The sequence below is a fragment of the Pleurodeles waltl genome, chromosome 10 (genome assembly GCF_031143425.1).
Source record: "Pleurodeles waltl isolate 20211129_DDA chromosome 10, aPleWal1.hap1.20221129, whole genome shotgun sequence".
Lineage (NCBI taxonomy): Eukaryota > Metazoa > Chordata > Amphibia > Caudata > Salamandridae > Pleurodeles > Pleurodeles waltl.
The window spans coordinates 498657551-498674355 of record NC_090449.1 but is presented as its reverse complement, the minus strand read 5'-3'; the positions used below and the strand labels follow the sequence as shown (position 1 = coordinate 498674355).

Below are 16805 nucleotides of genomic sequence, written 5' to 3'. Positions count from 1 at the left end.
GACCCCACCAACCGGTCGACGCTGAGGTGCCTGGGGATGCAGGTAAGTGTCTCCTTCACTCCAAGGAAGATTCCTTAATGCGTCCTGGTGCCAACAGAGTCCTTGTGACCCTGGAGGATGCACAGCCTTGGATGTTGCAGAATTCTTGCAGGATCCTGAGAAACAATGTTGCACTGGGAGCCTTCCCACCAGAAGTAGACTTGTTTGGTTCCAGACTAAGACCAGCAGTGGTTCCAGAGGCAGAATATGTCTTTTAGAGAGTTCCTTGTAGAGTCTTGCTTGATGAATCTGAGAAACCGCCCGTGAGGGACCCCTTAAATAACTCTAAAAGGGGGTTGGTCACTCTCTGCAGTGACCCACCTATAAGAGGGGGTCAGAGATGCCTCCTACCTGGCCTAACCAACTAGATGCTCAGAGGCATCTAGGCATTTTTTTAAAACATGGCATAATCAAGTGGCCACCTGGCAGAGCTCTGGGCACCTTTTTAGGGGAAGCTTGGCTGGGCACCTTTTTAGGGGAAGCTCGGCTGTTCTGTGTGTAGTTTTGCACCAGAGTTGGAACTGGGGGTTCCTGAACTGATGCAAAGCGGATTATGCAAGGCGGGCACCAAATGTGCCCTTCAAACCAGTCTGGTGGTGCTCAGAGGCCACCCCTCTCTAGCCCTTAGTCACACCTCTCTGTTGCAGGAAATCCTTTATTCTGTTCCTCTGGCCTGAGCCTCGCTCATCAGCAAGAGGGCAGAACAGTGTCCGGGGTCTGCAGCAGCCTGGGCTGGCAGCTGGACCCCGTAAGGATGCACAGGCAGAACTGGGGGATCCCCTAGGGAACCAACAGAGTACATGGTACCATGCAACTAACACTGGAATCGGTGTTGTTGCATGTTTTCAACATGTTTGATACCAAACATGCCTTGGTTTGGAGTAGTCATTATGTAGTTGGACTACTCATGCTGATCAGTGTCCACTACATACCTTAAGATGACTTCCCCTCACTTACAGAGCCCAGGAATTGGCATGGGGACTGTAGGGGTACCCTACTCATGCAGGGGAACCCTCATACTTAGAGACATGCAACCTGCCCTTGGGCTGAAGGGCCTACCAGGGCGGTGAATTATAATGTCTAAGTGCAGTGTTTAGGTTTGTCACTGAAAGTATGCATGCACCTTTTCACGCAGGCTGCAATGGCAGGCCTGCAGTCACAGGTGGCATGGGTTCCTTTGGGTGGCATAATACGTGATGCAGCCCACAGGGACCCCTGGTGCACCAATGCCCGGACACCTTGGTACCATAGACTAGGGAATTACAGGGGTGCCAAATGGGTGTGTGAAAAGTAACAACCAACTAAATTTAGGGGAGTGAGCACTGTCACTGATGTCCTGGTTGACTGGATCCCAGTGAACTACAGTCCAAACACTTTTCATCAGGCACAAAAACTATACCAAAAAGATGGCACTTTACTTCAGTTATTAAAAAATCCCTCACTGGCATCAGTGGGGGATTATTCATCTGAGATGTTTCTTACCAAACACCTTATATTCAGAGAAGCCATCATGTAGCCGGGGAACTGTCCAGCACATGTACATAAAATGGCTTCCTTACCCAATTACTATGTCTGAGAATCGACAAAGACATAGCAAGTGCAAATCAGCTGGTGCAGATATGCACTCACATGCAGTATATGGCACCCTGCCTTAGGACTGTAAGGCCTGGTGTAGGGGTGACTTACATATATTACATGCAATGTGAGGGATGTTGTGTTTCCACTTTTGTCTGTACCAAGACAGGCAGCCTGCAATGGCAGCCTGTCGTGTGCTTGGTGAGGGGTCCCTTTGGGTAGCACAATTCGTGCTGCAGCCTTTAAGAACCCTCTGTAGTGCCATAGGTACATAGGGTACCTTTTACTAGGGACTTACAGAGGGTGTTAAAGGGTTTGCCAATAGGGAAAACCGTACAATTTTGGGAAAGAGATCCAGCAGTGGGGACCACGTTGGCAGGAACCCAAATGCACTTTCAATAGACATCAAAAAAAAAAAGGCACTTTCCTACATAGATGGCAGAACAATGCACAGCATGTTAATCAAGAAAATGATTCCTGCAGCAAAACTGATGATACTGTTTAGTCGATCACACTGTGTCCAAGTAGAGCTTGGCAATTCGTGGGTGTGGACTTCTCAGGACCCTACCCAACCACATGAGATATTTCGTGGTAATGATCAATCATCTGTAAAGGTGGGTTGAAGTAGAGCCAGTTTGTGAGCCTACTACAAGGAAAATGATTGATTGCTTTCAGAGCATTTTTAGCTAGACAGTATGCCACTGGAGATTCTGACTGACAATGGCATACAGTTTACTTCTGTGGAGATGACAGTTTTTGAACAGATGTGCTATAAAGTATATGAGGATACCATTATATCAGCCATAAAGTAACAGGAAGTTGGAATGCTTCAATAAAGTGTTGGGGGAATGTGGCCAGTCCATGATTTAGTTTGGTCAGACCGCACTACACCACAAAGTGGCACTGGGAGAACCCTATTTGAATTGATGAAAGGGAGGCAACCTGTTAGGAAACTTTGTCATTTTCGGATGGTGCAACTGTTTTCAAAAGAAGATGTTTCTGAATGGTGGAAACATGCTGAAGGGAAGTCCAATTTGATCAATTTTGAAAGAATGGAGACAGAAAAAAAAAGTTTAAATTAGAAGATTGGGTGCATGTAAAAAAATCCTGTTTTGGCTGTCAAGGGGCTATCTAAATTGAAAGAACCAACTCAGGTGCGTTAATTATGGAAAAATTCTGTGAAGGTGATGGGTGGCAATGGGTGAAGTACTACCTGTGTGGCATTAATTCCGGATGACTACAATAATACTTCTCATAAAAGGGCATTATGATGGTTCAGAAATGGATATGTTGCAAAATTCTGTGAGAACAAGTACTCATGTTAGTGCTTGTAGGAAGTTGGCTCTGTATGCACTATTTCAAAGTAAGGAATAGTATGCACAGAGTCCAAGGGTTCCCCTTAGAGGTAAGATAGTGGCAAAAAGAGATAATACTAATGCTCTATTTTGTGGTAGTGTGGTCGAGCAGTAGGCTTAGCAAAGGAGTAGTGCTAAGCATTTGTTGTACATACACAGGCAATAAATGAGGAACACGCACACAGACAATTCCAGGCCAATAGGTTTTTGTATAGGAAAAATATCTTTTCTTAGTTTATTTTAAGAACCACAGGTTAAAATTTTACATGTAATACGAATGAAAGGTATTGCAGGTAGGTACTTTAGGAACTTTGAATAATCAAAATAGCATACACAGTTTTTTCAAATAAATCACATATAGCTATTTTAAAACTAGACAGTGCAATTTTCAACAGTTCCTGGGGGGGAGTAAGAGTTAGTTAGTTTTTGCAGGTAAGTAAACCACCTACGGGGTTCAAGATTGGGTCCAAAGTAGCCCACCGTTGGGGGTTCAGAGCAACCCCAAAGTTACCACACCAGCAGCTCAGGGCCGGTCAGGTGCAGAGGTCACAGTGGTGCCCAAAACGCATAGGTTTCAATGGAGAAGGGGGTGCCCCGGTTCCAGTCTGCCAGCAGGTAAGTACCCGCGTCTTCGGAGGGCAGACCGGGGGGGGGGGGGGTTTTGTAGGGCACCGGGGGGGGACACAAGTTAGCACAGAAAGTACACCCTCAGCAGCACGGGGGCGGCCGGGTGCAGTGTGCAAACACACGTCGGGTTTCCAATGGAAATCAATGGGAGACCAAGGGGTCTCTTCAGCGATGCAGGCAGGCAAGGGGGGGGGGGCTCCTCGGGGTCGCCACCACCTGGGCATGGGAGAGGGCCTCCTGGGGGGTCACTCCTGCACTGGAGTTCGGATCCTTCAGGTCCTGGGGGCTGCGGGTGCAGAGTCTTTACCAGGCGTAGGGATCTGAGGAACAGGCATTCGCGGTCAGGGGGAGCCTCGGGATTCCCTCTGCAGGCGTCGCTGTGGGGGCAACTCTGGCTACTCACGGTCTCGCAGTCGCCGGGGAGTCCTCCCTGAAGTGATTGTTCTCCACAAGTCGAGCCTGGGGCGTCGGGTGCAGAGTAGCAAGTCTCACGCTTCCAGCGGGAAACACAAGTTGTTTTTAAAGTTGCTCCTTTGTTACAAAGTTGCAGTCTTGGGTGAACAGAGCCGCTGTCCTCGGGAGTTCTTGGTCCTTCTAGAGCAGGGCAGTCCTCTGAGGATTCAGAGGTCGCTGGTCCCTGGGGAGAGCGTCGCTGGAGCAGTGTCTTTTCGAAGTGGGGAGACAGGCCGGTAGAGCTGGGGCCAAAGCAGTTGGTGTCTCCGTCTTCTCTGCAGGGTTTTTCAGCTTAGCAGTCCTCTTCTTCTTAGGTTGCAGGAATCGGAGTTCCTAGGTTCTGGGGAGCCCCTAAATACAGAATTTAGGGGTGTGTTTAGGTCTGGGAGGGCAGTAGCCAATGGCTACTAGCCCTGAGGGTGGCTACACCCTCTTTGTGCCTCCTCCCAAGGGGATGGGGTCACATTTCTATCGGGGGAATCCTCCATCTGCAAGATGGAGGACTTCTAAAAGTCAGAGTCACCTCAGCTCAGGTTGCCTTAGGGGCTGTCCTGACTGGCCAGTGACTCCTCCTTGTTTTTCTCATTATCTCCTCCGGCCTTGCCGCCAAAAGTGGGGCCGTGGCCTGAGGGGGTGGGCAACTCCACTAGCTGGAATGCCCTGGGGTGCTGTAACAAAGGGGGTGAGCCTTTGAGGCTCACCGCCAGGTGTTACAGTTCCTGCAAGGGGGAGGTGATAAGCATCTCCACCCAGTACAGGCTTTGTTACTAGCCAAAGAGTGACAAAGGCACTCTCCCCATGTGGCCAGCAACATGTCTCGAGTGTGGCAGGCTGCTAAAACCAGTCAGCCTACACAGGTAGTTGGTTAAGGTTTCAAGGGGCACCTCTGGGGTGTATGTTACAATAAAATGTACACTGGCATCAGTGTGCATTTATTGTGCTGAGAAGTTTGATACCAAACTTCCCAGTTTTCAGTGTAGCCATTATGGTGCTGTGGAGTTTGTGTATGACAGGCTCCCAGACCATATACTCTTATGGCTACCCTGCACTTACAATGTCTAAGGTTTTGCTTAGACACTGTAGGGGCACAGTGCTCATGCACTGGTGCCCTCACCTATGGTATAGTGCACCCTGCCTTAGGGCTGTAAGGCCTGCTAGAGGGGTGACTTATCTATACTGCATAGGCAGTGTGAGGTTGGCATGGCACCCTGAGGGGAGTGCCATGTCGACTTACTCGTTTTGTCCTCACCAGCACACACAAGCTGGCAAGCAGTGTGTCTGTGCTGAGTGAGGGGTCCCCAGAGTGGCATAAGATATGCTGCAGCCCTTAGAGACCTTCCCTGGCATCAGGGCCCTTGGTACCAGGGGTAGCAGTTACAAGGGACTTACCTGGATGCCAGGGTGTGCCAATTGTGAAAACAAAAGTACAGGTTAGGGAAAGAACACTGGTGCTGGGGCCTGGTTAGCAGGCCTCAGCACACTCTCAAATCAAAACCTAGCATCAGCAAAGGCAAAAAATCAGGGGGTAACCATGCCAAGGAGGCATTTCCTTACAGTGCTACACTGAAAAAATAGCAAGATTTTGTCAGACATTGATAAGGCAGCTTAATGTAATTTTTTTATGCACTGTACATGTTGCAGAGGACTGCAATAAAGATGTTAAGTAACAGAAAAAGCTGCTGACTTGGGGAACCATTTTAGCGTCTAGGCGTCAGCTCAATATCCTGTGGTCCTGGGCAAATTATGTAATATCCCAGGTGCCACAAAAAAGTACCTATGTGCAATGTAACTGTTGCTCTTATAAAGTGCTGAAATACTTTATAGAACTTCTAAGCGTTTTTTATAAAAGCGGCCTATACTGTGAAAAAGGTGATCTGTACACTTTTAAGGTGTGCCAGTATCAAACATGAGGAGAAGAGGAAGCCTGCGAGATAGGAAGGGTCATAAAGCATGACAGCAGTGCACTGGGAAGGCAGATGGTCGCTAGGGAGAGGGGAGATATCGGACATAGCTGGTTTTGAGTTGAGGGTAGTAGAAAAATATAGCAATAAATCGGTATTCAGTGTGTTTCCTAGACCATTTCGCCCTTGTTCCACTGCAAGAGCAGAAGCAGGATCCATGAACAACGTACCATACATTCCTCTTTCCTGCAAACACTCCCCCTTTGAAGTCAAACCAGGCTCCCTTGAAGATACAGCTCAACATTTGATCTCGGTCTCTGAATGGCCAGCAAATTGACAAGAACAAGATTTCCAGGCCTGTTTATTACAAAAAACGAGTTAATGGAAGAATTCTGTAAACAAGGCTTTGTCATAGGGGAGGTACGAACTCGAGCTTGGGAGCCCAAAGCAAATAAAGTAATTATATGGAAAGCCAGAAAACGGGAGTTACAAACCACAAAGCCAATAGCAAGCAAGGGGCAGAATGCCTTCCCAGGTCAACTTTCTGAAACTTAGAGATGTCTTTCACATACCACATAGCTGAGCTCTCTGGGAGGCTGAAAAACTAAAAAGTATGCTAGGGCAGGCAGAGTAATGAATTGTAGAAAATAATATCCTAAGCATAAAGGACGCTCTGAAGCCAATCGGACATAACTAAGGGCACTGTGGGAAGAGAATGACATTGAGCACTTGGATGGACAGCTCGTGATGACGTCCCCTCCCCCAGTGAAGTATTGCAGGGCTCTGGCAGGCCCAGCCCTGTCTCTGCTCTGTCGCTGGGGTGCAAGAGTGTCAGAATGGGATGGGCAGGATGGGGCGTAGGGGAATGGAATATGTGTAAAGCTATAGGTAAAGGGTCTGGTTATAATTGTCGAAATGGTTGTTGTTGCCAATTGTTATTTCAAGTTATAAAAAAATATAAATCTTTCTCTTTTGCTGCAACTGCACCGTTATAAATGGATATCCATCATGAGACTTCCAAGACCAGGCTGCTACTCTACACTAGCATGTGCTCTGATGATTGGAGCTGTAAGAGACCTCCACTATCGCAGCCGTGCTACCCTCTCATCCATGTACTTTATATTTGCTGTTATTGGGGACATATATGTACTGTACGCTCACGCATGGGTTGGTGGGGATAACAGCAGCAGGGGTTGTATCCCTGACTGTCACTTATGTCTAAAATGTTTGGTGCAAAACTGTCTAATACTTGAATAAAAAGAGATTTATGAAAAAAGCATAAGGTATGCACTGTAAGAAGCAAGACATCAGTAGGAATTTGCATCAACCCTCTAAAGCATGTATTGCATTGCTGGGATTTCTGGAAAGCTCTAATACAGAGGCAATGGTAACAAGAAGGCAAGAAAGTAGGGCATTTATCACATTTCAGACAGCTTAACCACATTAAGCAAAGAGTTTGCATTGGGCACTAAACTTCAAAAAGGATCCTAATGCAATTTGACCATATTAATCAGAGAATATTTTTTGCACACAATACACTGAACACATCAGTAGCCTGCGCAATGAACTACCAAAAGATGTTAAGCTACATTCATTAGCTTTACATGTAGTGCTTCTAAACAACCTGCTGATGTTTATAATTGGAATGAATGAGTGCCACTATCACCCAAGTAAAGAGTTGGCAATTTAACAACCTTAAGGATTGATGTCTAAGATGGCCTTGCTGGGATTCAAATTTTGACTTGCAGATCACAGCAGAGGGCTTTAATTCACTGTGACATTTTGCCAGCTGGCAAGGCAAAATAGAGCAGCGCTCACATATTCTTGGTGCACCCAGCTCAGTAGCAATGTTTGCACAGAACAGAGAGAGACTTTCCTACGTACAATAACAATAGTCCTTGAGCACACATGATGCAATGAGTCCACTGAAAATATTCCACAAAACTGAGGTTCAGCAGTCACGCTTCCAATCGTTATTACGTCCCCGCCAACACGTGCTCCATCATAGGAGCTTTCCTATGTGCTCCAGTACAAAAGAAAAAAAGCCTTCCTTCACTTGCAGAAAAACCAGTGAGCATGTGACTAACCGCCCATCAGTCAAGCAGGTACGCAGAAGACCAACAGTATAACTACGGAGCCCATTTACTCTAGTTGTAGGCAAAATTTGGGTTAATATTTGACTTCATTACAAGATGACACACTTTCATGCACTGCCAAAACACATTCTAGAGCTTCTAGTCTTGATTTAGCTCAATTCAATCAAAACCAATAATTTGCAAAAGAAATGTCAAGGACAAGTTGCAGCCAAAGACAATAAGCCATACTGTAACAGGTTTCATATAAATGCCCGCCTGTATTCTCATACTTCATGTTCATTCCAGGCTCATCCAGGTTCTCTGGATATGCACCAATGAACTACTCAAAATTATTCTCCTGGAAATCGATTATCAGCAAGCAGAAAGCAATTACCCAATCAAATAAGCAAATATTACTAAAAAGGCTTAACCTGTATCTGCCACACCACTAAATCAACATTTAAGAACGCGGCTACCTGTACCATATATTGCTTTCTGAAGTAGATTTAATGCATCAGAATTGCTGAAAAAAAACAAATATCCTGTAATAATTACCTGTCTGGTGAGAAGCCCCAATGCACCAACACTTGCTTATCCCTCTTCATCACAGGTCGCAACCATTCATCTAGAAAAAAAATGTTATATATCAGCCAGTGCTTAGCATTATTAAAAAGCATGACTTAGCTTCAGATGAAACATATGAGAGGAGGAAAACGACACAAAGTAAGTAAAGAAGTAAGAAGTGTTTGTTCTAAAGTATTAATGCATATTCTGCTAAAGTCAGGCCTGGAAAATCAGCCAATATTCGAGGCTTAAAATAGGAAAAATACTGCTGCTTTAATATTTTGGTTTGAATTAAGGTTTTTCAGTTTTATAAGAACTGCTAACATCTGTGTTTAACAGAGGTCACTAGTTACAACCTACAGTAAGTCCTTACCGCAAGCCTCACTAGGAAGAAACACTGAATAATCAAACTATGATCCTTTGAAACCCTTCTTGAGAGGATCCAACCCTTTTAATCTCATCAAGCACTCAAGCCACTGATCTATACTCCTAGTTATGCAGAGAGATCACTTGAACATCAAGGCAAAATCCAAATTCTGCCAAAGAAAGAAAATAGTACATATTATTGCACCACCTAATAAGTGCAGTAAAAGTTGTCACCAAACGCGCAGGAGAGCAGATCCAGTGGGCAAGTTTCTGGGGCTTGCAAATATAAAGCCCAGGAGGGCTCATTTATACTGTAATCTAATCCTTCCCATCAAAATAAATCTATGACATTTCATATAACAAATTGATGCCTTTAGGCTTAAATACATAGACATAACAATCCACCTTTAGATGAATATCGACCTTAACATATTCTTTTCACAAATAATATATCAGACCTTCTGAGTTTATCATAATTTTCCATAATTAATGTATCAGACCTATGGCATCAGAAGTATTTGTGCTAATCCACCAATGATGCCTCTAACTGTTATCTATAGCTTGTCACCATAACTAACTGAGGCTTCTTGTACGGAGTTTAAGCTTTCCCACAAGCAACCATTAGGCACAGTCATACAATTTTGGTCTATCGAGATATTCTCTACTAAAGAGGACCTGTAAGGAAATGCCTCCTTGGCATGGTTACCCCTGACTTTTTGCCTTTGCTGATGCTATGTTTTGAATTGAAAGTGTGCTGAGGCCTGCTAACCAGGCCCCAGCACCAGTGTTCTTTCCCTAACCTGTACTTTTGATTCCACAATTGGCACACCCTGGCATCCAGGTAAGTCCCTTGTAACTGGTACCCCTGGTACCAAGGGCCCTGATGCCAGGGAAGGTCTCGAAGGGCTGCAGCATATCTTATGCCACCCTGGGGACCCCTCACTCAGCACAGACACACTGCTTGCCAGCTTGTGTGTGCTGGTGAAAACAAAACGAGTAAGTCGACATGGCACTCCCCTCAGGGTGCCATGCCAACCTCACACTGCCTATGCAGTATAGATAAGTCACCCCTCTAGTAGGCCTTACAGCCCTAAGGCAGGGTGCACTATACCATAGGTGAGGGCACCAGTGCATGAGTACTGTGCCCCTACAGTGTCTAAGCCAAACCTTAGACATTGTAAGTGCAGGGTAGCCATAAGAGTATATGGTCTGGGTGTCTGTCAAACACTAACTCCACAGCACCATAATGGCTACACTGAAAACTGGGAAGTTTGGTATCAAACTTCTCAGCACAATAAATGCACACTGATGCCAGTGTATATTTTATTGTGAAATACACCCCAGAGGGCACCTTAGAGGTGCCCCCTGAAACCTTAACCGACTATCTGTGTAGGCTGACTGGTTCCAGCAGCCTGCCACAACCGAGACATGTTGCTGGCCCCATGGGGAGAGTGCCTTTGTCACTCTGAGGCCAGTAACAAAGCCTGCACTGGGTGGAGATGCTATCACCTCCCCCAGGCAGGAGCTGTAACACCTGGCGGTGAGCCTCAAAGGCTTACCCCCTTTGTTCCAGCACCGCAGGGCACTCCAGCTAGTGGAGTTGCCCGCCCCCTCTGGCCACGGCCCCACTTTTGGCGGCAAGACCGGAGGAGATAATGAGAATAACAAGGAGGAGACACTGGCCAGTCAGGACAGCCCCTAAGGTGTACTGAGCTGAAGTGACTAACTTTTAGAAATCCTCCATCTTGCAGATGGAGGATTCCCCAATAGGATTAGGGATGTGACCCCCTCCCCTTGGGAGGAGGCACAAAGAGGGTGTACCCACCCTCAGGGCTAGTAGCCATTGGCTACTAACCCCCCAGACCTAAACACGCCCTTAAATTTAGTATTTAAGGGCTCCCCTGAACCTAAGAATTTAGATTCCTGCAACTTACAAGAAGAAGAGGACTGCTGAGCTGAAAGACCCCTGCAGAGGAAGAGAAGAAGACACCAACTGCTTTGGCCCCAGACCTACCGGCCTGTCTCCTGCCTTCCAAAGAAACCTGCTCCAGCGACGCTTTCTCAAGGACCAGCGACCTCTGAATCCTCAGAGGACTGCCCTGCTTCAAGAAAGACCAGAAACTCTCGAGGACAGCGGCACTGCTCCAAAAGAACTGCAACTTTGTTACAGAGGAGCAGATTTAAAGACCCCTGCAAATCCCCGCAAGAAGCGTGAGACTTGCAACACTGCACCCGGCGACCCCGACTCGACTGGTGGAGAACCAACACCTCAGGGAGGACCCTCCGGCGACTCCGAGACCGTGAGTAAGGATAAGTTACTTACCTGTAAATCCTAGTTCTCTTCCAGGGGTATCCTCATCAAAGTCATAAACATTGAATATTCCCGCCCTTGTGCGGGGACCCCGGAGCATATAAAAAATATATACACATTATACATGTGTAACAAACAGTCATGCAGGCTATCATGTTAAAAACAGGCTAAAATGCTTTATTTCTATGAAGTTTTTTTTTTTTTTTTTTTATTATTAAATACTACAATAGAGCCTAAATAAGTACCCAAGCTCCTAAAACTAGGCTTGGGGAAGTAAGCAGTAGCAAACTCTAGTGAAAAAATAGAGAAAACTGCATTGAAAAACAATGAAGCATTCTTAGCCAATAGGCTGCATGTAGGTTAACACAGGAGAACCATAAAAACTTTGGCACTGTGCCTTTAAGACCCTGAGCACCTCCAGTATCCCACCATGCCTCAGGGGTGAAGGAAAGGTGACAGTTGGTTCACAGTTAGGTCAGTTCTTTTTACGGTGACAATTTGTATAATTGAATCAAAATACTGTCTGTCCTGCACTTCCAGTAGACGTGCGTCCGGGGAGGAGGGTGGGTTGTTTATGACTTTGATGAGGATACCCCTGGAAGAGAACTAGGATTTACAGGTAAGTAACTTATCCTTCTCTTCCAGGGGATCCTCATCAATAGTCATAAACATTGAATAGATTAGCAAGCCCATCCCTAAACCCAGCGGACTGTCCGATAGAAGTGCAGGAATAGACATGTCTTACGCAAATAAATTCCTTAGAGAGGCCTGCCCCACTTGGGCATCCGCTCTTGCATCTGAGTCTAAACAATAATGTCTTGTAAAAGTATGGACAGACTTCCATGTAGCAGCCTTACAAATCTCAGATATAGGAACATTGTTAAGGAGAGCAGCAGTAGCCGCTTTTCCCCTTGTGGAATGCGCTCTAGGCCGCGCTAGCAATTGTCTATTAGCTAGCTGGTAAGTATTAACAATACAAGAGACTATCCATCTTGATATTGTTCGCTTAGATGCTGCTTCTCCTGTCCTTAAATGACCATAGTTCACAAACAAGCGGTTAGAGTGTCTAATCGATTTTGTCTTGTCCAGATAAAATTTCAGCACTCTTTTCAAGTCTAATGAGTGCAATGCTTTCTCAGCCGGAGTTTCCGGATTGGGAAAGAACGTCGGTAAAGTTATGGTCTGATTAATATGGAATTCTGACACCACCTTCGGAAGGAAAGATGGGTGAGTTCGTAGAACTACTCTATTGTCATGAAAAACCGTGTACGGTTCTTTTGCAGACAAGGCCTGGATCTCACTGACCCTCCTCGCTGAAGTAATGGCCACCAGAAAAGCCGTTTTCCACGTAAGGTGTTGTAAGGAGGCCTTATGGATAGGCTCGAAAGGAGGACCCATAAGTTTTGCTAGGACTATGTTCAGTTCCCACAGAGGAGAAGGCCTCCGAATTGGCGGAAAAACTTTGTAAAGAAATGGCTCCCTGTTGCAGTTACCCCCCACTTTTTGCCTGATACTGATGCTGACTTGACTGAGAAGTGTGCTGGGACCCTGCTAACCAGGCCCCAGCACCAGTGTTCCTTCACCTAAAATGTACCATTGTATCCACAATTGGCACACCCTGGCATTCAGATAAGTCCCTTGTAACTGGTACTTCTAGTACCAAGGGCCCTGATGCCAAGGAAGGTCTCTAAGGGCTGCAGCATGTCTTATGCCACCCTAGAGACCCCTCACTCAGCACAGACACACTGCTTACAAGCCTGTGTGTGCTAGTGAGAACAAAATGAGTAAGTCGACATGGCACTCCCCTCAGGGTGCCATGCCAGCCTCTCACTGCCTATGCAGTATAGGTAAGACACCCCTCTAGCAGGCCTTACAGCCCTAAGGCAGGGTGCACTATACCATAGGTGAGGGTACCAGTGCATGAGCACTGTGCCCCTACAGTGTCTAAACAAAACCTTAGACATTGTAAGTGCAGGGTAGCCATAAGAGTATATGGTCTGGGAGTCTGTTTTACACGAACTCCACAGCACCATAATGGCTACACTGAAAACTGGGAAGTTTGGTATCAAACTTCTCAGCACAATAAATGCACACTGATGCCAGTGTACATTTTAGTGTAAAATACACCACAGAGGGCACCTTAGAGGTGCCCCCTGAAACTTAACCAACTAGCTGTGTAGGCTGACTGGTTCCAGCAGCCTGCCACACTAGAGACATGTTGCTGGCCCCATGGGGAGAGTGCCTTTGTCACTCTGAGGCCAGTAACAAAGCCTGCACTGGGTGGAGATGCTAACACCTCCCCCAGGCAGGAGCTGTGACACCTGGCGGTGAGCCTCAAAGGCTCACCCCTTTGTCACAGCCCAGCAGGGCACTCCAGCTTAGTTGAGTTGCCTGCCCCCTCCGGCCACGGCCCCCACTTTTGGCGGCAAGGCTGGAGGGAACAAAGAAAGCAACAAGGAGGAGTCACTGGCCAGTCAGGACAGCCCCTAAGGTGTCCTGAGCTGAAGTGACTCTAACTTTTAGAAATCCTCCATCTTGCAGATGGAGGATTCCCCCAATAGGGTTAGGATTGTGACCCCCTCCCCTTGGGAGGAGGCACAAAGAGGGTGTACCCACCCTCAGGGCTAGTAGCCATTGGCTACTAACCCCCCAGACCTAAACACGCCCTTAAATTTAGTATTTAAGGGCTACCCTGAACCCTAGAAAATTAGATTCCTGCAACTACAAGAAGAAGGACTGCCTAGCTGAAAACCCCTGCAGAGGAAGACCAGAAGACGACAACTGCCTTGGCTCCAGAAACTCACCGGCCTGTCTCCTGCCTTCCAAAGATCCTGCTCCAGCGACGCCTTCCAAAGGGACCAGCGACCTCGACATCCTCTGAGGACTGCCCCTGCTTCGAAAAGACAAGAAACTCCCGAGGACAGCGGACCTGCTCCAAGAAAGGCTGCAACTTTGTTTCCAGCAGCTTTAAAGAACCCTGCAAGCTCCCCGCAAGAAGCGTGAGACTTGCAACACTGCACCCGGCGACCCCGACTCGGCTGGTGGAGATCCAACACCTCAGGAGGGACCCCAGGACTACTCTGATACTGTGAGTACCAAAACCTGTCCCCCCTGAGCCCCCACAGCGCCGCCTGCAGAGGGAATCCCGAGGCTTCCCCTGACCGCGACTCTTTGAATCCTAAGTCCCGACGCCTGGGAGAGACCCTGCACCCGCAGCCCCCAGGACCTGAAGGACCGGACTTTCACTGGAGAAGTGACCCCCAGGAGTCCCTCTCCCTTGCCCAAGTGGAGGTTTCCCCGAGGAACCCCCCCCTTGCCTGCCTGCAGCGCTGAAGAGATCCCGAGATCTCCCATAGACTAACACTACAAACCCGACGCTTGTTTCTACACTGCACCCGGCCGCCCCCGCGCTGCTGAGGGTGAAATTCCTGTGTGGGCTTGTGTCCCCCCCGGTGCCCTACAAAACCCCCCTGGTCTGCCCTCCGAAGACGCGGGTACTTACCTGCTGGCAGACTGGAACCGGGGCACCCCCTTCTCCATTGAAGCCTATGCGTTTTGGGCACCACTTTGAACTCTGCACCTGACCGGCCCTGAGCTGCTGGTGTGGTGACTTTGGGGTTGCTCTGAACCCCCAACGGTGGGCTACCTTGGACCAAGAACTGAACCCTGTAAGTGTCTTACTTACCTGGTAAAACTAACAAAAACTTACCTCCCCCAGGAACTGTGAAAATTGCACTGTGTCCACTTTTAAAACAGCTATTTGTCAATAACTTGTAAAGTATACATGCAATTTTTATGATTTAAAGTTCCTAAAGTACTTACCTGCAATACCTTTCAAATGAGATATTACATGTAGAATTTGAACCTGTGGTTCTTAAAATAAACTAAGAAAAGATATTTTTCTATAACAAAACCTATTGGCTGGATTTGTCTCTGAGTGTGTGTACCTCATTTATTGTCTATGTGTATGTACAACAAATGCTTAACACTACTCCTTGGATAAGCCTACTGCTCGACCACACTACCACAAACTAGAGCATTAGTATTATCTATTTTTACCACTAATTTACCTCTAAGGGGAACCCTTGGACTCTGTGCATGCTATTCCTTACTTTGAAATAGCACATACAGAGCCAACTTCCTACAAACTTTCTTCAAACCTTCTAAGAAATCCTTGACTACAGGTTTCGTAAAGAAGGATTCCTGAGAAGGTGACTTGCGATAGGCAGTAATAGCAGACAAATGTACCTTAATAGATGATACCTGCAGACCGGATTTCGCTAGGTGAAGCAAATAGGACAGTATGACGTCCTCCTGCGCCCGTATGGGATTATGGCCTTGCTGACAGCACCATATGTAGAATCTCTTCCACTTAAAAGCGTAGGAACGCCGCGTGGAAGGCCGTTTGGACTCTTTCAAGATGTTCATGCACTCCTGCTAGAGTCCTAGGTGCCCATACTGCAGGAATTCAGGAGCCATGCTGTTAAGCTCAGAGAGGGTAGGTTGGGATGCAGAATCCTGCCCTCCATTCTGCTCAGAAGATCCGGTCTGCACGGCAGCCTCCTGTGAGGTTTTTCCGACAGGTTGAGGAGATCCGTGTACCAGAATTGTCGAGGCCATTGTGGCGCTATAAGAATCATTCTGGTCCTGGATCCGTAAAGTTTGCTGATCACTGCCGGAATGAGGGGAATCGGCGGAAAAGCGTAAAGAAATGTCCCTGACCAGTCGATCAACAGGGCATTCCCTCGAGATCCCGGACGGTAGAACCTGGATGCGAAGTCTGGGCATTTCCTGTTTACATCGTCTGCGAAGAGGTCCAGTTGAGGCCGACCCCATTGCGCGAAGATGTATTCTGCGACTTCGTCGTGCAGGACCCAATCGTGAACGTCCTCCAGGTGTCTGCTTAGAAAGTCTGCTTCTACGTTCTGCTGACCTGGCAGGTGAACTGCTGTGATTGACATTCCTCTGGCCAGGAGCCAATGCCATATCGCTTGGGACTCTCGTGAAAGGGGTAGGGATCTCGTTCCCCCATGTTTGTTCAAGTAATACATCGTGGTTGTATTGTCCGTCTGTATCAATAGAGTTTTCCCCTGAATTAGCGGTGTGAAAGACTGGAGAGCCAGATGGACCGCTCTGAGTTCTAGCAGATTGATGTGGTACTGCTTCTCCTTGTCTGACCACAGACCCTGCGCTTGAAAAGGACCCAGATGAGCCCCCCATCCCTGAAGAGACGCATCCGTTACCAGAGTGTTGGATGGAAGTACCTGGTGAAACGGAGCGCCCACTGACAGGTGAGGTCTGTGCATCCACCATCTCAATGACTGAAGTGCTACCTCCGGTAGCCGCATTGTGTCTTCCCAGCGACCTGTTCTTTGGCTCCAATTGGCCTCCAATGCCTCTTGGAGGGGTCTCATGTGGAGTCTGGCATTTGGGACAATAAAGATGCACGATGCCATGGAGCCCAGTAGTGATGTCACCTGACGTGCCATAGGTGCGCTGGCTCTCAACAGGTCCTGGCACTTCTTGTTTATTGAGGACA

The 16805-nt window shown here is 47.3% G+C and overlaps 1 protein-coding gene across 5 annotated transcripts in view; it reads right to left on the bottom strand.

The window, feature by feature from the left end:
• SMARCC1 (SWI/SNF related BAF chromatin remodeling complex subunit C1) overlaps nt 1-16805 on the bottom strand; it is an 845345-nt gene that overhangs the window by 717529 nt on the left and 111011 nt on the right. For all 5 annotated transcript variants that reach the window (XM_069210868.1, XM_069210871.1, XM_069210870.1 and 2 more), the window contains exon 7: nt 8581-8650. In XM_069210868.1, the coding sequence (XP_069066969.1) occupies nt 8581-8650 (70 nt within the window). The remainder of the gene's footprint in view (nt 1-8580; nt 8651-16805) is intronic.